The 22,694-nt window shown below is 40.6% G+C and overlaps 1 protein-coding gene across 1 annotated transcript in view; it reads right to left on the reverse strand.

The window, feature by feature from the left end:
* Positions 1–1,159: 1,159 nt before the first annotated feature.
* The window catches only part of impg1b (interphotoreceptor matrix proteoglycan 1b), a gene marked incomplete at both ends in the record, with an annotated part of 56,808 nt that continues 35,273 nt past the window's right edge, over positions 1,160–22,694 (reverse strand). Inside the window, 11 exons of the mRNA XM_084311187.1 lie at positions 1,160–1,243; positions 4,684–4,767; positions 5,478–5,664; positions 6,213–6,398; positions 9,847–10,057; positions 11,353–11,572; positions 18,255–18,344; positions 18,815–19,362; positions 19,785–20,165; positions 20,592–20,803; positions 21,080–21,138. Of these exons, the coding sequence (XP_084167313.1) occupies positions 1,160–1,243; positions 4,684–4,767; positions 5,478–5,664; positions 6,213–6,398; positions 9,847–10,057; positions 11,353–11,572; positions 18,255–18,344; positions 18,815–19,362; positions 19,785–20,165; positions 20,592–20,803; positions 21,080–21,138 (2,262 nt within the window). The remainder of the gene's footprint in view (positions 1,244–4,683; positions 4,768–5,477; positions 5,665–6,212; positions 6,399–9,846; positions 10,058–11,352; positions 11,573–18,254; positions 18,345–18,814; positions 19,363–19,784; positions 20,166–20,591; positions 20,804–21,079; positions 21,139–22,694) is intronic.

The raw sequence follows: 22,694 nt of genomic DNA on the forward strand, positions 1-22,694 counted from the left end.
TTTTGAATGTACTAAAAAAAACTGCTTGGATTCAACCTCGATGCATTGACTCTAAAGGTTCTGTTCAAGTGGCACGTGGTCCAGTTATGCCGGTTCAAATTTATAATCTCAAAGTACATAATCTTCAGCAATTTTTCCATGTTTTCTATGGAAAATATTTTCTTCAAAGTAACTCGTAACTGATGATGGGTTCAGATGAATGTAGTGGAGTAAAAAGTGCAATATGTCCTTTGAAGTGTAGTGGAGTAAAAGTACAACATTCCATACAATTACAATACTCAATTAAAGTGCAAGTACCTCTAAATTGTACTTGAGTACAACACTTGAATAAAAATACTTAGTTACTTTCCACCACTGGTTAAAAAATAAAATAATTCCCCCAAAGTGTTTTGGTCATACACAGCACTCAAAACACAGGTGATTGATGGGTGGGTGTAGTTGTTTATAGTAGGACAGACTTCCTCTTTGCCTACTAATACATCTGCCTATATTTCATCCCCAACAATTTTTCTAACCGATCAAACATGATATTATTATAATAAACATTATATACAGATCAAAGTCGACAGTGTATCTCTTTATACATTCATTCTGTGGTTTAGAATAAAGTTAAAATAATATACAGTATTGTACAGCCTACAGCCATGATACCACAACGTGTATCAGTTTTGTAAATAATAAATACCTCAGTGTGAGGAAAGAGAACAACCTTTGCCAAAGGGTAAACAGGAAATGTTCCTAATCTTCAATATACAATATAAATATCAGGGTCCACTGAAACACAACTTAAGTCCAGCTCATATTGTAATATCCATAGTTATTTTTTTTTTGTCTAACGAGACACAACCAGTACTATTTATCACAATCACTTGTAACATTGTGACTGACGTGATTACGCTATACACTTTCGCAATGAGGATATTGACCCATTTCAAACCCGACCCCCTCTTGATCCTCAGATCGAGACTGTCGGTCCGAAGAAAGTGACCGTTGCGATTGTAGGATCAAGAGGAGAGGGCAGAGTTTGAAATGGGGTCAATTCCAAGTGAGAAAATGTTTTTGTTCCAGATCCAGTTTGTATTAAAAGCAGCGTTAAGTCTTCTCTGTGCTGTGGGTTTGTGTATCTTGGTTGGCAGACAGGCGTGCGAGGAAGATGCTGTCAGAGAACCGTGACTTCAAAACTTTCGCTGTCAGGTGTCCGTAGCAGGCGGCACGTTCTGTACTCACTCGCTGTCCGCCACATCTGGGACCAAGCAAGAGGAGAGAGAGCAAGGGATGGGTCATGGTGTGGAGAATTACACAACAACATTACACTTGTAATTTCACCAACGCATTATTAGTTAACACTTTCACTACCACTAACCGTCTGTAGTGTGGTAGTGAAAGGTTAACCTTCTGTAGTGTGGTAGTGAAATGGTTAAAGGTTTTGTTGTGTGGCAGTGAAAGGGTTAACCTTATGTATTGTCGCCGTGAAAGGGTTAACCATTTGGTAATGTGGTAGTGAAAGGGTTAACTCATTGAACGCCGATCACGATGATAGTCGGGTTTTAATTGTTATTTCTTTTATTAGCGATATCCATTCATTTTCATCCATCCAGCCTGATGTTATCGTTGGGAATGGGTCTGAGCTCGCAAAAGGGCAAATACCGCCGCCTATCGTCTCCCGGATGGTATTGCACATCATTGGATTGGATTGGCTGGGGATGTGCATCAAAAAAAAAACTCTGATCCAGGTTTTCCTTCTCGGGCATGCAGTATCAGATAACAGATGGACTGGGGACACTCGGAGCAGCGTGGATGATGTGTTTTGGAGATATAACGTTAGATCAATAAACATGATCAATATTTGGAATGGCGATCAGGAATTGGATTAATCTTTTTGCAGAACATCAGATGTTAGGTAAGGAATCTATGTTACCAGTCTTGGGTTAATCAGAATTTTCACAGCGATCACAACGTGTGTGTGTGTGCGTGCCTTTGGCGCTGAGCAAGGCACGGATAAGCGATTTTTCAGCCCGCTTTTGTATCGTGCATAAGGACACATATACTATTGATAATCTAGCGTTTATTTGAAAACAATTCATAAATCAGCCGACATTTTTTTGTGTTTTGAGTTTTGTGTATTCCACTTATCGCGTCTTTCTCTGGAATTACTAGAAATCTCCAAAACTATACTCGTTTTCAAAACGGTATAAAACGGAAATGTACCGATGAAAAAACAATCCGTTTCGTACATGTTGACTGCAAGCAAGTCATTGATAAGCGACGGGTGTATTAGACCCATAGCCATAATTTAAGATATATTTTAAGCACTCGCAAATATCCCCGTCCTCCCATTGATTAAAGCGCTGGCGTACTAGGCCTAATTTCCCGGAAGGGGCTCGTTGGTCAATGAGTTTTAATGAAAGAAATGTAAACAAACAAATGCACCCTGAGCCAAAATAGTAGGGCTGTCCTCTACTAAAGAAATTATTGGTCTGCTAATAGTCAACCTAATAGGCTAATAGTAATTTGAATTTGTCAACCAATCGATGGGTTGATTTAATCTGTAAAATTGTGTTTCCCACATACAATTGGGCAGAATGACCTCTTTTACATCAAGATTTACGAATAATTTTTCAGGAAACACTCAATTCAACATGGAAAAAAGTCTTGGTCGTTTAAACCGACCAATTAATCAAGTAATCCACTAAGAGGGTCAGCCCTACAAAATAGAATTATAATATTAAGATGTGTTTGTTGTTGCTGTTAGAAGACAGTGGACACATATTCCACTGTCCCAAGGGGATCAATAAAGGAATATCTTATCTTATCTTATGTAGGTTACTTACAGTACGTACAGTACATCATCAAGTATTGAACACCCACTTTGACCTTATTGTGCATTATAGTACACTAACCCCTTGATCAATCATATTCCATTAATTATTTTTGTTTGTTTTGACATGGTCTGAATTAAGACAGATTAAGCAATTTAGTATACAGTATCAAGGTTAATACTGATTTGGTTTCAGAGAGTGATTATTACTCAGAATGAGTCTCATGCACTGATACCTTACCTTTACGTGCGTCATAGAGCAGCTGGAAAATATTACGGATATTGTGAAGCGGTAAGGTTTTAAAGTATGAACACACTTGAAATTGCTTCCTACAAAAGTGGTAGAAAACTCCACAAACTCATTTCCACTAATGCCCGCCCCATTCCTTGCATAAGTGCCAATAGGACTCGTGTAAATGGTAAATGGTGCATTTATATAGCGCTTTTATCCAAATCGCTTTACAATTTTGTTCCTCACATTTACCCATTCACTCACACGCCGATGGCGGAGGCAACCATGGAAGGTGCCAACCTGCTAATTTGTGAACAATTAGGGGTTAAGTGTCTTGCTCAAGGACACTTCGACACACTGCCCGGGAGGAGCTGGAATCGAACCGGGAACCTTCCAATTACCAGACAAACGCTCTACCTCCTGAGCCACTGTCGCCCCATAAATAGCAGACATTTAGAAGGTAACCGGTATTGAGAAATCTGTAAGATCCTTTAAGTAATTCTTACAACTTGTTCATTGAAAGCTACAGGTGTCACAGTGAGTGAAGGCACCTAATGAGGGAACCTGTTGGATCCATAGGCCAACAATACCTGGCAGTAAAAGTAAGTAAGGTTTCACATTTTATGTATTTATTATCTGCAAATGTCAAGCTTGTTTTCTCAATACATATGCTTTGGCAGTGTCATATTTCAGCCATAGAATTCTAATTATTATATAATTTACAAGAATCATTATTCTATATCTATGAGTTATGGATTACTTTTGTTCCTCATATCCTTCCATTATTAATACTTGCTCAATTGTAAATAAAATAGGTGGTCTTTTCTGTCTCAGCTTTTGTCATAATGCCTGCATAATTAGCCAATCATACGATTGTTCATCAACAATATACTTATTTACATTTAGTCATTTAAGCTGACGCTTTATATCCCCTATATGCCAAAACATCTATGCACCGTTGTCCTAGATGATTGAATCCGCGCGCCTCTAATCAATAGTTCGAGTTCGAGGAACGGAGCAAGATGTAAATTAGCTACTGCAGACATCATAACATTTCCAGGATCAGATAAACACTGCAGGAAATTCCTTCTAGAATGGCTTCACTTTCCAATAACACGTTCAGTGAAGCTGTATCAAATTCCCATTCTATACCTGCTTACCTATAATTGTAAAAGTTAACTAAATGGTAAAATGGCACATTTTATATAGCGCTTTACAATTTATTCCTGACATTTTACCCATTCACTCACAGGCAGCAGAGGCAACCATGCAAGGTGCCAACTTGCTCATCAGAAGCAATTAGGGGTTAAGTGTCTTGCTCAAGGACACTTCGACACGCTGCCCGGGAGGAGCTGGAACGGGGAACCTCCGGATTACCAGACGACTATCGCCCCCGCCACTGATGGCCATTAACTATCAGTTAAATATATATTTTTTTTTCATTAACATATACTGTACTTTCTCATTATACCATAGGCTACTTTTGTATGATTTTCGTACTTAATCATTATTTGTGGCCCCTGTGTTGTGCTTAGTTCCTGAAATACGGACTCTTCTCTGTTAGTGCTTGGTTAGTCTCTGTGACAGTGTAGTGTTCCATGTGGCTCAAAGTGTGCAAAGTGTTGCTCCTCACCTCAGTGTGTGGTATACAGTGATGGAAATCCACCATCTCAGAGACTAACTTCTCGGATCTCGTTGTGTAGAGTTGTCTGGGGATCTATAGCAAAAGGGATGGGGAAAAAACATTACATTACATTCCTTATAAAGTTCCTCCAATCACAACAGTTGCGTTCCTCTGACAACAAAGCAACAGTTGTGATTGGAGGATCAAGAAAAGAGGGCAGGGGCTCGAGATAGGTCAATTGATTCTATGCGTTATTCTAAAGGATGGCATCATCAAAGGTAAAGGTTAGATATAGATTCTATAAAGATAAAGATTGTAAGCATTAGACAGGACAGCCTCTATCGTGTACATCTGTAGCCTACTGTATGTTAAACCCATACATTTAGCCTGAAATATGCATGGATATCTTCCTGATTTTGAACCATACCAGCACTTATCTTGGAATTGGCCTGGAAATATGTATGACTGTGTATTATTATCATGTATCATTAAGAAGCTATAAATAGAAATAGCCTATTTGGAAAATGTTTGAGAATTGCATTGATGCATCATGCAGGGTTAGCTATCTTGGGATTAGAGTCAAAATAAGATATGGCACAACGTATGGGTGATTAAAACATAGAACTTTTTCCTAAAAATCAGAGGAACTGAACAGCGTGAATTCTGTTGCATGGAAATAGTGATGTCATTTGGCATTATTATATTAGTTGATATTAGTTAATATTAGTTGACTGTTTGAGAGTTCATGGTTAGTATTTATTAGGATGTGCAGCCAACAAACCACATGATGCAGTACGGATTACCTCAATACTTAGACGTATATTTTCTATTGAGGCAAAAGTGTCTGGCTCAGAGGACTGTGATTGGGAGGAAGTGGACGATGTTGAAGGATATGGTAACGTGGACACTTGACTCAAAGCGCCATCATCATTCTCAAACACTGGGTTCACTCTCAAGGTATTGTCAAAGGCATAGGGAGCAAGGGAGTGCCTACAAAGTGAAGGAGATAAGGTTGTACACACGGATTCAACATACCACAACCAACTACAACCTTAAAGGAGCTGTAAGTAGTATTTATCTTTGTTAAAATAAGTGTTAAATAGCTCTACATTCTGACAGCGTTCACTGATATAGAGTGTTTGGTCCCAGTTCCTCCGCTCTGCAGTAAACAGAATAATATTTTTTATTGTATCCCGTTCCCACTTCATCCAGTCAGGAGAGAGAACCCTAGATATTTTACCTTTTTCAAGAAATCTCGCAGAGCCAAATTTGCTTACTGCACTGGCAGATTACATTTTCATTTCTTATTTGTGTCAGACCATTTTTGAAGTGTGGAGTTCTCTCTTCTGATTGGAGGAAGTGGGAACGGGGCACCCAACATTTATTTTCTGTTTACTGCAGAGCGGAGGGACTGAGAGACCCATGTTACTGACCAAACACTCTATATCAGTGGTGGTCAGAATCTAGACCACTTATTTTAACAACAAAAAACACTTACCACTCAAAACAAAACATTTTTAAAGAAAATGCCTACTTACACTAGAGTCACAACTTTGCTGGTCCGTACGCATTTCTTGTTTAAGTACAACAAGATGGCGATGATGGCACAGACGAGGGAGAGGCTTCCGAGGAAGCAGGTCACGATACGCGGCGGGTTGATGGGCAGTGACACGAGGTTGCTGCAGCGTTCGCCGTGGTAGTGCCAGTATTTACCTACAGGACATCTAGAAAGAAGAGCCAAGAGATGAAAACAGTTTAGAAGGAGTTTAGAATGGTTAGAAAAAGTATACACAAAAAAGATCTATGGTGGGGCGGGTTTTGTTCTTGATAACGGTTGCTTTCAAGACATCTTCTGTGAAAAAAGGCGCTGAAGCACAATAGTCACTATCAAGGAAAAATTCAGATCAAGAACTGTTCATCAGTCTGTTGGAGCCAATTGACCCATCTCAAACCCCACCCTCTTTTATCGATCCTGCAATCCCAACTGCTTTCCTCTGACAAGATTCACGATTCAAGAGGTTTATTTGTTGATTGATTGATTGATTGAAAAGTTTATTAACAGATTGCAGAATGGGTACAGTACAGTACAGCTCAATACATACAATTGTTAAGGGGATGCAGACCAGAGAAAGACTTTCGTCTTGTTTACATCAGGGTCCCCCATTTTCAATTCATCATAACATATGACATACATGACATACAGATAGACAGTACTGCTACATCTATACATTTATGACATATCAGATTTGCAAATACAGTACTGTTTGTGATACAAAAAGTGTCCAGAAAAAGAGTGTATTGTAGTGACTGTACATAATTCACACAGAACTGTTGTTGGGAATAGTAGTTCCCCCCGGACGATATTGTGTGTGGCACTTCCTGCTACAAGCATTCAGTCTATCTATCGATTTGACTACGTTGACATTGTTGTTATGTTGCTGATGAATAAAGGAATTAGGTTCAACTTCGATACACTGCCTCCGACTCCTTTATCTCAGCGCTACAGTATATACATTTGACGTAGAAACTGTACATTTGGGGAGGTTGGGTGGGTGGGGTGGGGTTGGGTGGGTTGGTGGGGGCTGTACATTGGAGGTGGGGGGGGGGGGGTGGGTAGGGGGGGGGGACACTGTACACTGTACATTGGAATACTGACAAAGCCATACTTGGTAATTTACTGTACAACTGGGTTAGGACATTTGTAGGGGCCAGTTTCGAATTGCAGTCTCCCGTAGGTGTTCTTTGAGAGTGTTTTTGAAAGTGGGTAGTGATTCACATTCCTTTACAGCTTTGGGTAGGGCGTTCCACATTGATGTGGCATAGTTGCGAAACGTGTTTAGTCCCTTGTTTGAGCCGAATCTGGGTTTAACATGATTTGTGGAGCTCCCTCTGGTGTTGTGATCGTGGTATTCACGGACCTTTGGGAAGTATTTTGACATGTACATGGGTACCTTGGTCGCCTAGTGTATCTTGTAGACCAGGCCCATTGCAAGTTGCTGTACTCTGTCGTCTACTCTAAGCCATCCTAGGTTGTCAAAGTGGGCAGGGGTGAGGTGGGTTCTAGGAGTAAGGTCAAGCAGTAGTCTGACCAGTTTGTTTTGAGATGTTTGTAATTTTGTTTTTAGTGCCTTTGAGGTGCTTTGGTACCATGAGGTGCACGCATAGTCGTAGTACCCTTGAATGAGTGCTCCTGACAGAGTCTTCAGGGTATTCTTGTTTACCAGAGAGGAGATCCGGTACAAGAATCGAGTTTGTTGGTTGACTTTTTTTTATTACATTGGATGCCATTTTGTCACAGGAAAGATTAGCCTCTAGGATGGAACCCAGGTAGGTAATTTCATCTTTCCTTGTGACAATATTGTCACCCACTGTAACCGAGAAGCCATCGGTATTGTCACATACATACCAGGACATAGGCCTACAGTGAAATGCGGGTGGCCATGCCCGCTTTGATTGTGCAATAATACTAAATAATAAAATAGACATAATAAACAGGTAATAAAATAGACATAAAATAGACATGATAAAATAGACATGTAAAGTCCTGAGATAATGCAATACAATGTTAGCTACGGATTAAGGCACTGGGTCCTATGTACACTACTATACAATATACAGTTTTTAATCCATATCCTTATGCTATACTTGCTATTTATAAACTATACTATACAAGAACCACAACAGTTCTTTCCTTAAAGTGACCTTTATTTTCCTCGTTCCTTTAAAGTGTCCTTTCCATTGTATTTAAAGTGACTGTTTGTGTGTGAGCGAATGCAGAATATGTGTTGTGTGTGTGTATGTGTGTGCTCATGTGTACTTGTGTATGGAGAGTTTAGTGTTCAATGTTCTGATGGCCTGGGGGAAGAAGCTGAGCCTTAGTCTCTCTGTTCTTGCTGTGTGTGTGTGTAGGCGCTTGCCTGACCGCAGCAGCTTGAACAGGCCGTTGTTGGGGTGGTGGGGGTCTTTCATTATTCTGCAGACTCTGGATTTGCACCTCCTGTTATATAAGTCCTGCTGAGCGCACCACTCTCTGTAGGGCCTTGCTGTCCTGGGCCATGCTGTTTCCAAACCAGGCAGTGATGTTTCCAGTCAGAATGCTCATACAGCCCCAGAATAGAAGGAGTGGAGTATCTTCCCCGATACTCTGAACTTCCTTAATTGTCTCAGGTGATAGAGGCGCTGTTTTGTCTTTTTTACCACAGAGTCTATGTGTGTTGTTCATGTCAAGGACTGTGATGTGGACTCCCAGGTACTTAAAACTGCTCACCCTGTCCACGATAGCCCCATTTATCCACAGTGGCACTGGCATGTGTGTCCCCTGCTGTATTCTCCTAAAATCCACGAACAGCTCCTTGGTTTTACCAATGTTCAGGAGTAGGCTGTTATCCCGGCACCAGCGTGCCAGTACATCAACCTCCTCCCGGTATGCCTTCTCGTCGTTGTTAGAGATCAGCCCTACCACCACTGTGTCGTCCACCAACTTCACTATGGAGTTGGAGCTGAACCTGGCCACACAGTCATGTGTGTACAGTGAATACAGCAGGGGGCTGAGAACACAGCCCTGGGGGGACCCGATGCTCAGGGTGATTGAGTTGGAGGTATGACCCCCCACCCTGAACGCCTGGGGCCTGTCACTCAGAAAGTCCAGGATCCAGGCGCTCAGGGCGGAGCTCAGACCTAGATCTATCAGCTTGTCAACCAGTCTGGTGGGGACTATGGTGTTGAAATCTGAACTATTGTCGATGAACAGCAACCTCACATAGCCCCCCTTCTGACTGTCAAGGTGAGAAAGGGTGTTGTGCAGTACGTGGGAGACCGCGTCATCAGTGGACCTGTTTGTCCTGTATGCAAACTGCAATGGGTACATGGTACTAGAGAGGGAGGCATAGATGTAATCCTTGACCAGCCTCTCAAAGCATTTCATGACCACAGAGGTGAGTGCCACCGGTCTGTAGTCATTTAGGCCTGCTGGGGAGGAGTTTTTTGGTACAGGGATTACAAACTATGTAATTGGAGGATCAAGAAAAGGGGGGCGGAGTTTGAGATACGTCAGTTGTGCTGACTCTGACCCGTCGTTCTGGTGCCCTTATCAAGTACATCCCAATACCCAATAGGAGGTGTGCTGGATTTTTAAAAAGTGAGTTGAACCGCATGGTAAATAGCTGCACATACCTGCACGTGGCCCCGTGCCTGGGGATGATCTCACAGATGCCTCCGTTGAGGCAGTAGTCAAGCTCCAGGCCACATGTGCTCTGGCAAGGCAGGCCGTCCACCACGACATACCCGGGGTCGCACAGACATTCTGCCTCGCCTGTCCAACTGTTCACGGCACACTGGGAGAACTCTTTGCAGGCCAGGAACTTACATGGGTCCACGTGGTCCACTGGAAATAGCGAGAGGAGAAAAGAGAAGGGGGGAGCACAGAGGACAGGACAGCGAGTGTACTAACTGTTAAACTAAGTTAATGTGTGCAAAACCAAATCTAAATCTAAAACTGTTTAGAGTTTTTGGATGTGTGTGAGATTATGTGCTAAATAAATCAGCATTGTTTTCTTTTTGGTAAAGTGCCCCTTTAATTAAATTGTGTTCACTTGTCCCACCCTGATTTCCCCATTCGCATTGTCTTCTCAACCAGAGAATAAATTAAAGGGCATTCTGACTGATGTGAATGAAGGTGTCTCTGTAAAGTGTGTTTAACGAGGTCCCGGACATTGAAGAGATCTTCCATAAATAGTATCAGAATAATAACACAGCGGGCGGTTAGGTGGCCGAGCGGAGATTGCGTTCGTCACCAGCCCCGGAGCTGTGAGCTGGATTCGCCTGTTCGAATCCAGCTCACAGCTCCGGGGTTGTCACCAGCTTGGCTGGCCGTCTGCACTAATACAATTGGCTGTATTAGAGGGTGGGAGAAGCTGGCGGGGTGGGTCCGGGTCGTTGTAAACAGCGACTCCTACAGTTCGGTCGGGGCGCCTGCTAAGCGCGGATAGGACTCGAGGGGGATAGTGTGGTCCTCCCACACGCTACGCCCTCTCGATGAGAATCCGCGCTGCCAGGTGAAAAGAAGCGGTGATTGGCTGGACGTGTGTCGGAGGAAGCACGTGGTAGCCTCCACTCTCCCAGATGATCTGACTGTGGGGGGTAAGTGCGCAGCGACCAGGAAGGGACTGGGAATTGGCATACGACTAACATTGGGATGGGAGAAAATCGGAGGAAAATGGAGGGGGGAAAAGACCAAAAAAATAAAAATAAAAAATAATAATAACACAGCGAATACAGACGGGAAGGGAAGGAGATAGTGCTTGTCGTGGGCAGATAATCCATTGACCTTGAGTTGGGTCTTGAATCACTGCATCAGCAAGATTATGCATGTATGCATATATGTATGATTGTCACAAGGTGTCTGTTGTGTCCCCTGGACTTGTTAAATCTACCATCTGCTGAAATGTTCTTTTTGAAAATGGGCTTTTTGTTGTCTGGCCATATTTCTTTCCAAGTCTGTGATAAGAGAAGGCAGAGGTGTACCAGATAAATGACAAATTCTGCTACAGTATGTGACATGGTGTTATAAATTACAGTTATATTACACAGATATGAGAGCGAATGGGAATAATAATAATAATAATAATAATAATAATAATAATAATAATAATAATAATAATTACAGGAAATGTGTCTTACCCGGTTCTATGTCCAGAGAACGACTGTCAATCTCGATGTCTAGTCGCTTGGACGCAGCGTTGCAGAAGTCTTCCAGCACACAGTGCACGGCCGCGGTGACGTTATACGGTACCGGTTTGTCCAGTTTCATCCTGCTGTTCACCACAACGCTGCCGTTCCTGAAGTTGAGGACCTCTAGTTCCTTGAATCCGGTCAAATTGGACTGCAGATACGGTAGAAGCTGGGGAAAGAAGAGAGACCAAAATGAGTATGTCAGCGATGATAACACTAAACACTACACAGCTCCAGCACTGCTTCAGTTAGTTGGCTGTTGATGGAAAACCACCTACTGTATTTCCCATGTTGGCAATTTTCATGTTTTTCCTTGAATTGAAGGTATATACGGTTTTCTATGTTGGGAGTGAGTTTCATGACCCTACTGTATATAAGGCCCATGAAACCCATTCAACACCCAAATCTATAACTTAAATAAATAAATTCATGGGTGTCATTCTGAACATGAGGTTGTTTTTATAGATTCCTGAAAGGTTTTATCTTTCGGAGATACAAGGGTTTTTCCCAACAGCAGCCGAGCAAGCTTTTAAATATTCAGTTTAAAATTATAAGTGCATTTCTCTCATCTTAAAAGGAACAGTTCTGTGCTATTGTGTGTTGGTTTTTAAAGACTTGAATAGTATGACAAATCCGTTACTCTAAGGAAGAGAAATATGAAATGATTGAGACATGGAAATGAGAATATGATGTTAATGGAAGGCTAATTTAACTTAATCAATGCCAACCTATGCGGGTGGGGGGGTTGGGTAGTGAATCAGTCTTGATCCTAGGAGGATAAAGATTTCCATTGAAATGTTTCATTCTAAAGTTCAGTTTCTTCACTGAGGAAGTTGGATTAATTTAAACAAAACTATGTCTGTGGCCTCCTGGGAACAAGATTGGGGAGCCAATGGACTATGGACTAGGCCTTAAAACAAAGTAGATTACATTTGATTGGGGAGGTGTTCTTCCCTACTGGCGAGACTGAGCTTGTCATAGCAATGCTGAAGTTAAATTATTCAGGTCATGTTTTATACCATGTGACTAGTATATAATTACATTTAGTAAAAGCATGACATTGTGTAATTAGTGCACCAGATTGAGGTGTGAGGATTAGGTTAATAAGCATTGGTGTAAGTACACAAGCAAAGGACTCGTCACTAAAGAGAGCGAAAAAAGAATCAATGATGAAAAAGAACTAGATGAAACAGTTAGAAAAGATCTCCACGACGACAAAGCTATCTATGACTTGGTTCGAAAAGATCTCCATGACGACAAAGCTATCTACTGTATGACTCAGCCACAGTTCTCCCAGATCAGTTCTGCTGTTGGCTACAGGAAGTATGGAACCCCTCACCCCAACACTGTCACAACACAGCACAACACAACAGTGTAGTGCACCACTCATCAAACTACACCGGACCACTAACGACTCGCAAAACCAACTCTTATAACTCCACCTACTACTTGCATCTGGGTTAATGAGTTGTCTCTAAAACCAGGTTAAACAACTGAGAACACATTCTGTTCAGACCACAGACTTGAACTGATTACACTGGTGTTAATTAGGGACCCTAAATAACGCTTATCAATGTTTTTTCTGATCAAAACCACTCTCCTTCTGCGTTGACCTCACACAAGGCGGTGACATCAAATGGCCAGAGTGTGAGCGGGGGAGATTACGGTGCCTTAGCAGGACTGTTCCATGCCTGGCTCCAGTGCAGGAGATAAGAGGTATTAAGGAGCTCTGGCCTGATCTGGTTACTTCACTTATCACTCGCAGCCAGTTTACCGAGGGCCAGCTCAACGATAGCTAAAAACGTTGCTGAGAGAGCAGAGAGAGATAGAGAGAGAGATAGTAAGAGCAGAGAGGGAGAGAGAGAGAGATAGGGAGAGGGAGCAGAGAGAGAGCAGAGAAAGAGAGAGCATTGATCCAGCCTACATTGCATCAGCCCCAGCAAATAGCCTACAGTACCAAGGGCCAAAATCTACAGTTTATCTCAATGTGTCAAGTAACGTAAGCTAGTTTAGTGTCTGTACTGTTAATTGCCTTCCACACAAGTTCTAAGAAGTACAGTCACTTCAACCCCTTCAGGACACACCTGAAAGCAGCTATTGCTGTTAATTACACCCTCTGAGACCTGAGGCCAGCGGGGACTGTATCAGTATTCATTGGTACCGATCATGTCGGTACCAATGGGGCTAAATTATGCTAGGTTAGGCAATATTTGGGCGAGGGGAAGAACTGATACGGCCATTTGGCCAAAGGGGTCCCTTGACCCTTGACCTCTCACCTCAAGATATCTGAATGAAAATTGGTTCTATAGGTAGCTATGGGGGAAAATCGATGTAAAAGCTTTCCTTTGGGGACATCATTTGCACTTGAAAAAGGTAATACATCTTTTGTGATATTACAGTATTGTGAATCTAGTATTGTGATAATATCATATTACGGGGCCTCTGGTGATTCCCATCTATATTATATACCGTACATGCCCATGTCATGCTAATTCCATACAGTGTTGGGCGAGAACCATGTTTTGCATGCAGTACAAATTTTCAACCAATTCTAAAAATGGTGTCTTTGAATATTTCTGCATACTAGGGTCCCTAAACAGCCTTGGAATTGCATAAATTGAGACTCTGAGAAATATTTCATTGTAATGAGACAATTTTTTATACTTGACCTGACTGTATAAAATTACCTTTTGTGACCTCTAGGATAATGACATCCTCACAAAATGTCTTATAGAAATCTCCAAATGTCAACGTTTTTTTGTTGACAGCATCTATTTTCTATGGTGTTCCTCAAGGTCTTAATGTGGTATATTTGAGGGATTCTGTGCAACAAATGGTATCGACCTAAAAATGACCGCACAATTTATGAGACATAATTGAGCATGGGAACGACCATCATACACAGCAATAATAATGTTCTAAGCCCGAAATTTCGAAATTGTAATGGGCGCTTAACTAAAACACAAGTTTATTACAAGTATATGACTAGAAAGACTTGACACACAGTGCTGAGCTGCATCTCAAATTAATCTTCAGGTTCCCAGATTATTTATACCACTTTTATGTGGCATCTACTGTTGACCTGCTCTCTCCCCCTAAAGATCCTTTGTCCCCCCATAAAATAAAGACAAAAGTGGACATATGTGGGGACAACAGACATGTTTTTGTCACTACCATTATTTGTGAGGAAGGCGATTCACAATACACTACTATTCACATGGAGCATTTACTGCCTTTGGCTGGTAAGCGGGAGAGCATGCCACTGTGTACAAAACGCCATGTCATATGGACAGCATGGGACAAACAGTACCGTGCTTGAAGTCAATGACAAACTCGCTCACGCTCGTCATAAGCTTACACATGTATCTACTGGTTCTTGTTATTGAAAACAGTCAAGAATCCCTACCCTGAGCTCAAATATCATATTTAAATATTAGAAATAGTGCTATTTTGCTATACAATATTTAAAATGTAGTAAATAAAAAGTTATTTAACCCTCCATGTCCAATGTTAGTGGTTGCTAAACAAACCAGTAGGTACAGGAGTAAAGGAGGAATGTGACAAAGGGGTTTGCAAGCGGGGGGTTTGTAAGCTATAGGTTCATAGATGGTAGGCATTGAACCTACAATATCACAATGGGGTGATATTGTGATTTACAACAAAAAATGTTAGTGCGTCCATTTAAACGGGCTGAATATCAGAAATTAATTTACATTTCTTTTTTGATATGCCATGTTGTTTCAGTGAAAATGTGATTTATAACATTGTCACGTTTAAATGTTTTTGTTCAAGTTAGTGTTGTATATGACATTGTGCAATTGTTGTTGAGGTGTAAATTGAAGGTGTTAGCCCATTTAAAACAAAACATTTCTGCTATTTTGGACAAAATAGCTGAAAATATGGACAACACACACTATGAGTACTTACCAATGCAAACCTCTGATCTCATTAGTTTTGACAGAAAGAATTCTATAGAACTAGAGACACTGATTAATGACAGTTGATCCCCAGTTTGAGCAACCATTTAAGATTGGAGATGGAGTATTCATATTCTTTCCTGTATATTTCACTGTTTCAAAAAATGAAAGATAGCAAAAATCAACAATGTGTAATTCTCTGTTGATGACCCAATCCGAAACATGGATAAAAGAGCAGCCCTGTCTATGAAAATCAAAATGATGGTATTAGAGGAATATTTTACTCTCAAATTGACTGAGCTCTTGATACAAAGATGTACATTATATCACAGCTAAACCTGCAACTGTAAACATTTATGAAATTATTATAACAATGGTTATAGAAATTGGAGTATAACAGACCTGTCTTTTGAGTTATGACATTTTTCTCAAAAGCGTATTTTCCATCTACAGGTCAAACTCATCAAGGATACCAAAATGTTTGTTAAAAAAAGAAGAAAATCTGGATTGGGATTTAAAACTTGTTTTATCCCACAATCGTAGAGGTTATTCTACTATTATTATTATTATTATTATTATTATTATTATTATTATTATTATTATTATTATTATTATTATTATTATTATTATTATTATTATTATAATTATAATTATTATTATTATTATTATTATTATTATTATTATTATTATTATTATTATTATTATTATTATTATTATTATTATTATTATTATTATTATTATTATTATTATTATATTATTATTATTATTATTGCCATGATAACAATAGTAATTTATATCCCAAACTGAACACAAAGGAGAACCTCTCAGGAAAGATCAAGCAATCCATCCCACAGCGCATAACGGCAATACATTCAATTCACGATGCTAACAGCTACTTTGAATTCTTTAAATTTCACTTTAATGAAACTCTAAAAACAACAATGTGTCAAAACATGCCATTAATGATTTGCGCATCCTCCTACACAGACTACTAAATCAGACAACTAGAACGTTGGACCAGTATCACCCAGTCATTTACTTTCCCTCTGCAGGAGAGAAAATCCAATTTATATTGATAGACCTCCACAGTTTGGGGCTGAGGACTTTACATAACACTAAGCACAAGACGCTTCTGGGCAATCCAAAACATTAGGGATGTCCGATATTGGCATTAAAATGTGATATCGGAAATTATCGGTATCGGTTTAAAAAAAAAATATATATATATATATATATATATTTCTTTTTTCACATTTATTTAACCTTTATTTACCCAGGCAAGCAAGTAAGAACAAATTCTGATTTTATTTATTGTCAAAAGTATGCATAATGTTGTGTTAATTCCACAACAAGATATATGTAATGTTAATTACCTGAAATTATTCCTATTTTTTGGGGGGGGGAAACCCTGCATATATCGGTATCGGTTGATATCGGTATCGGAAATTAAGAGTTGGACAATATCGGTATATCGGATATCGGTAAAAAAGCCAATATCGAACATCCCTACTAAAAATACATTCCCTCCTCCCACCTCGAGGCATAAAGCCTTGAACCTATCTAAGGTTGTCTACTGATGCCTCCTTTGATGCATGTCAACTGGTGCAGGTTTTAAAGAAGCACACTTCTTCTCACAAAATTGCGTGACAGCAGTATCTTTGATATAGTCAACTCAGCTGTATACCAATCCCAAAAGTATTTCAACCTTCCCTTTGGTCTCTGTTATTACAGTACCATGTCCAACTTACACAGTTAACAACCATCAAATACCCAGTAACTGTACCAGAGCTCTTACACAGTTAACAACCACCTTAAGAATACCCAGTAACTGTACCAGAGCTCTTATACAAACACGTAGTCCACACACACCTCACCACACAATTGACTGGTGTTGCACTAAGCTGATTCTACTATTAGTCGAATGTGTGTGGTGGTGCTTGTGCTAACCAGTATTACCCAAAGCTTCTTACCCAAGTCAGAGATCTCTGAGGCCTATACAAAGACGTCCCATGATTCAGACCACCCTGGGCTATCCATGCTATAAACATGCGTGACTTTCCCATTTTTCCTGCAGTAATAGGCTCAGTAAGCTTCTTACAATGTTATCTTGATCCCAAACTAATGACACTCTTGATGTGTCAGGCCTCCAACCTTCCTGCCTTAGCCTATATTTACAGTGCACATAAGAAGTCGGTGTACAAAAAAAACCTTTAATATTCATAAAGAAGTAGTCTAATTAGAGATTATGTTTTTCCACCACATGTATGTCTCAGTTTCAAACAGCAGGCTAACGCAAGTAGGATTGCACACAGGAATCAGAAATTGCCATAATACAGAGGTCATAATCCATGCATGCTAGTTGTAAATACAAAATAAAACATAAACAAAACAAGCATACAGTACATTCTACTGTATGTATGCGGTCCACACCAGATGCTTATCCAAAACACTGCTCTAAAGAATGGCAACAGATCTTTGGCTTACACTATGGGCTTTTAAGCTCTTTTACACAACACTTCCTCTACCTTTTAATGAGAAGCTATGGACTTTTGACACCCATAACAACAGGAAACAGCCCCAACACAGTTGACAAGAAAACTAACCAACCAGAGTCTCTGAAAAGCACATTTTAGCACAATGCATAGAATTAAGGCAAATACACAAACACAACACACAAGCCAAAATAGACTGAAACTTACATAATAAAATCTCAAAAAACTAAAATGATCTGTAGCGAGAGAACATTTATCTCTAAAGCCACAGACTAAAAGTGCAAACAAAGAAACTGAATGGACTGCATCTACAATTTTTGTGAAGTTAGAAAAGTTTTAGTTTTTAGATTGCTCAATAATGCTTACAGAAAAGTTAGGTAAGTTATAGAAAGGTCATGCTCTTTAAGGCATGGGAGATTTTGTTCCAATATGGAAAGTATACCGGTATGGAGGCTAAGGTCCTCTGTCTCCTAGGCCCAGCTTTACTAGAAGCTCCTGGATTTGGCGAGTCTCTGGGCTCTGAGTGCTGTGTCTAAGTGAAACAAAATATCCTTTGAAATGAAAGTGTCTATCGTAGAACATGATCGTGAATATGGCTACTGGATAATGCCTTAATTAACATGCTTTTTGGGAGGTACATCAAAATAACCAGCATTCTAATTTCGGGAAACGATATACATTTCTTATAATTAACATTCATGGGCCGTTTTGCATGAAGTAGCAGTCATGGGGATAAGGCTTAGGCTATAATAGAGTACATCCTCAGTTTTGTAAAAAGAAAGACTCAGATTTAGTGGCAGTTGTAGGCCTACATTTGGGCATACAGCATTTTCTTTGCTAGAGTAAAACTAATGTGTCATTCAAAATAGAAGTCAAACATTACATATTGCACGAAATATAGCTCATCTGATGCATCAAGACATGAGGCTAGGGCTACAAAAACAAGTAGGAGAATAAGGCATGCCAAAGCATGACATCGAGAACAAAAGCTTGTTTACCTACCAGCTCAAGAAAGGTGCTTTCCAATGATTTGTACTCAGGGGAGCTCTTGTTGAACAGGTCCTCAGAAAACATCATGTTAGTGACCCTCAAACTAAAGAACACCACTAACTCATTAGCCACCGTCGAAGGGGTGATCATGTGACTCATGATCGGAGCCGCAGTCGACTCGTACGGCTCTTCTTCAGACTCCTCTGGGGATTCGTTACCACCCTCTTCTTCCAGAGGTTCCGTCACCTCCGCCTCCGTCCCACTCTCGGCTTGCTCGGCTCCCTCGTGAGTGCCGGGGGTCTCGGCAGGGGTGTCCGCTGAGGCCTGTGTCACTCCACTGTGCACTGGCTCAACTCCTTCCTCGGGATCTTTGCCGCTCTCTGTAGGAGCCGGTGGTACAGGAGCCACAGCAGCGTCGTCACCAAATGACGGTACAGAGACAGGGACCTCTGCTTCTGTATCTCCATCAATGGTCTCTGGAACTGTTGGGTCTATAGACTCTGGTGGACCTTGCCCATTTTGTTGCTCTTCTGCAAGTTCCGTGATAACCACCTCAGCAGCTGTGGGTTTTTGTAAGGAACACACAAGGCAATTTACAATAGAAACACAGAAAGAAGAATGCAAAAACAATGTTGATATAGCAATATCATAGAGTCAATACTACCTTTTCTATAAATAAAACATCAAAAAGAAACTGCATGAACTCTATCTGTAGTTTTAGCAATGATAGTGATATTTATTTTTCAATTGTCATATACTGCAAGAAGAAACATAGAAAGCTCATTATGTTTGAGGCATGGGAGATTTAGTTTCTTGCTGAAATTAGCTGAATGTAGAATGAAGAAACAACAGTAGCGCCGGGCATTTCCCTAGAAATAACACTGTGTCTCATGATGGAGACTAAATCTGCCGATGAAAGCACATCAGTTTGTCAGCGAATGCCATTGACATTGGTCTATAAAGTATGTCTCAGGAGCCTTACCTTCAACCACCTCTTCTTTAGGTTCGTCTCCCTCCTCAGATTGTATTGGTGGAAACTCTACCGGTTCTGGGTCTGTCTCTTCAGCGGATGGCTGCTCCATGACATTTACCTCCTCCGTGGTGACCTCTGCCACCTCTACCGCTGCCATTGAGGGGGGCTCCTCATCCTCAACGGCTCCCTCGCGTGAGGAGGTGGTGCTCTCCGGGAAGATGTCGGAGATGAAAGGCACAAGGGTTTGTGTGTGTGATTTGACGCTAAAAGCCTCCAAGGAGTTGTCAATGGCCGTCTCAGTGGGGAGGGGTCCTTGGTCGGGAGTAACATCCTCCACAGAGGCTTCTGAAGGAGCCAGACCCAACTCCGCAACTGAATAGACCAACGTCACTGAAAAGACAGGGTTGTTTTAGTGATTTACATGAGACTAATATTAAAACTTTGATAAGTTAAGTTGTTAAGTTGAACCTTTATTAATCCCCTTGGGGAAATTCGTCCTCTGCATTTGACCCATCCTAACTATTTATGAGCAGTGGGCAGGCACACAGTGAGGCACCCGGGGACAGACTCCAGTTTTAATGCCAGCATCTTGGTCAAGGGCAATGGCAGGAAACCTAGCATGCATGTCTTTTGGTGTGGGAGGAAACCTGGAAGAACATGCAAACTCCACACAAAAAAGCCTCCTGCCGTGGTTTGAACCCACTGCGCCACTGTGCTGCCCAATGATAAACTTTGACTGGTTTTGCACAAAGTATTATTTGCTTTTCATTTTGAAATTTTATTCTAATTCCGTCCTGCTAAACAATTTGCGTTTACCAGTCTCGAAGCTCAAGCTCAAGCTCAGGGTGTGTATGTCCACCGGCAGTGACGTCTCCAGACTTAAAGCCCTGGCAACAAGGCGCTTCAGTTTAAGTGCATTAGTGTCTCCGTCTGACTCCATGCCCGGTTCCAGAGTCCCAGTGTGCTCCTCGCCAAGCTCAGTGCCTCCGTTGAAGACCACGGCGTAGCGTAGAGACACGTCCTCTGAGCTGAAACAGAAAGTCATGTCAACAAAAGTCACGATGGCATGGGTAAAGGCATGGGTAAAGGGAAACGTAAAGTCATATCTCAAAGGAGGATGCTTTTAGGCTGTTACTCTCCTGTTTCTTTTTGATATGACAATAGTCATGTCTTGCGTCAGTTGTATCAGTTGTTTTTAGTTTATTGTAATAATAATAATAATAATTCATTTATTTTGTATAGTGCTTTTCAATGACCCAAAGTAGCTGAAAATTGTGCCAATTTTCTATTTATTTCAAACTCACCGGAATCCCAGAACACGAACTTCTTTGAATCCTGGAATTTTGTCAAAAACATGAACCATCTGGAGAATGAATGAGATAAATGTAAGAAATAAATGGTTGTGATAGTTGCTCTCTCGCTCTACCAGTGCAATCAGCAAAACATTATAAAACGGATGCAATACAATGCAAATAAAGTACAATAAAGTACAATGCATTACAACAATGGTGATTTACACATGCCGCACTTTTATTTTATTTATGTCTATCTACATATTTCTACATAATGCTCTCAGATTTGTCCTTTGTTGAGCTCTTATCTTAAACTCCTTCACACTGAAGCTTACTCGAGATGTTAGCTATGCACAGAGAAAGGTGTCTGTCAAATTAAAATTAATTAAATCATATGTGTACATTTACAAATTTTTTGAATGGAACGGATTAGCCCAATATAGAACGTGGCTTTCTCCTTGTGTGATCAGAGTAGTAGGAAACACAAGAGTTTGGTCATATAAGGTATTTTTGCTTCCTCACAATGGCATACACTGTGCCATTCTTAAGCTTACAGTCAGCGCTTTCACGTGAACATAATCACATTATACAACGTTATACCATAAGTAGTGGTTAACAGTTGAAGCCAAGCTGTAAATCAATTGCCTTGTTACTCAGATAAAATAATCTGGCTAGATCTTACTATTCCAGGCTTAGTAAGACTTGACTTAGTATTTAACTTAACGTGCAATGTTAAATCAGCCTGCATTAATTATGTAATGTTAGTAGAAAGAGTAGTTGGGTTGACATGATAATTAAACTCATGGCCACTCTGCAGCCTCCAACTTTTAACAAACACAAGACAACAAACAGCATACCAAATTAAGTTATCATTTTCATGTAAGCAGCTTTGTGAGAGCTTGTACTATTATGCCAAATCTGTTTCCAAAAATCATCTCCTGATGAATAGTGCTGGGATTCTGTAGTTCAGGACTCAGACAAACAGTATGATTTGTTTTAATGTAACGCACCTAGATTTCAACCTTGTCACCCCATGGGAAACCAAGTTAGTCAGGGGAGATATTAGGCTTACTAGGCTTCAGGCCAAGGGAGATATTAGGCTTATTATGCTTCAGGCCAAGGGAGATATTAGGCTTATTAAACTTCAAGCCAAAGGAGATATTAGGCTTACTAGGCTTCACGCCTGGCGAGATATTAGGCTTACTAGGCTTCATGCCCAGTGAGATATTAGGATTAATAAGCTTCACGCCCAGTGAGATATTAGGCTTACTAGGCTTCAGGCCAAGGGAGTTATTAAGGTTACTTAGCCCCTTTCGTGACTGTGATGCACCGAGTGAATACACAGTCCCTTATTCCTCCATAGGAAAATCCCACAATTAACTCTGAAGAACTGGTCCTCAGCGAAACGCTCGTTGTACAAGTATCGCAGAGAAATTCTAAAGGTACTCACAGTTGCACAAGGGTTTCAGACAGACAAACACTAGGGTTTGAAAGCCTGGCATTGCTAATAAACATTTTAAATAATTTTTATAAACTGGTCAACACAGCTTTATTTTCGGCATCAGGCAGCTAAAGCCGTTTTGAGCAGTGTTGACCAGTTTATATATATATTTTTTAAATGTTTATT

The sequence above is a fragment of the Notolepis coatsorum genome (genome assembly GCF_963971535.1).
Source record: "Notolepis coatsorum genome assembly, chromosome: 3".
Lineage (NCBI taxonomy): Eukaryota > Metazoa > Chordata > Actinopteri > Aulopiformes > Paralepididae > Notolepis > Notolepis coatsorum.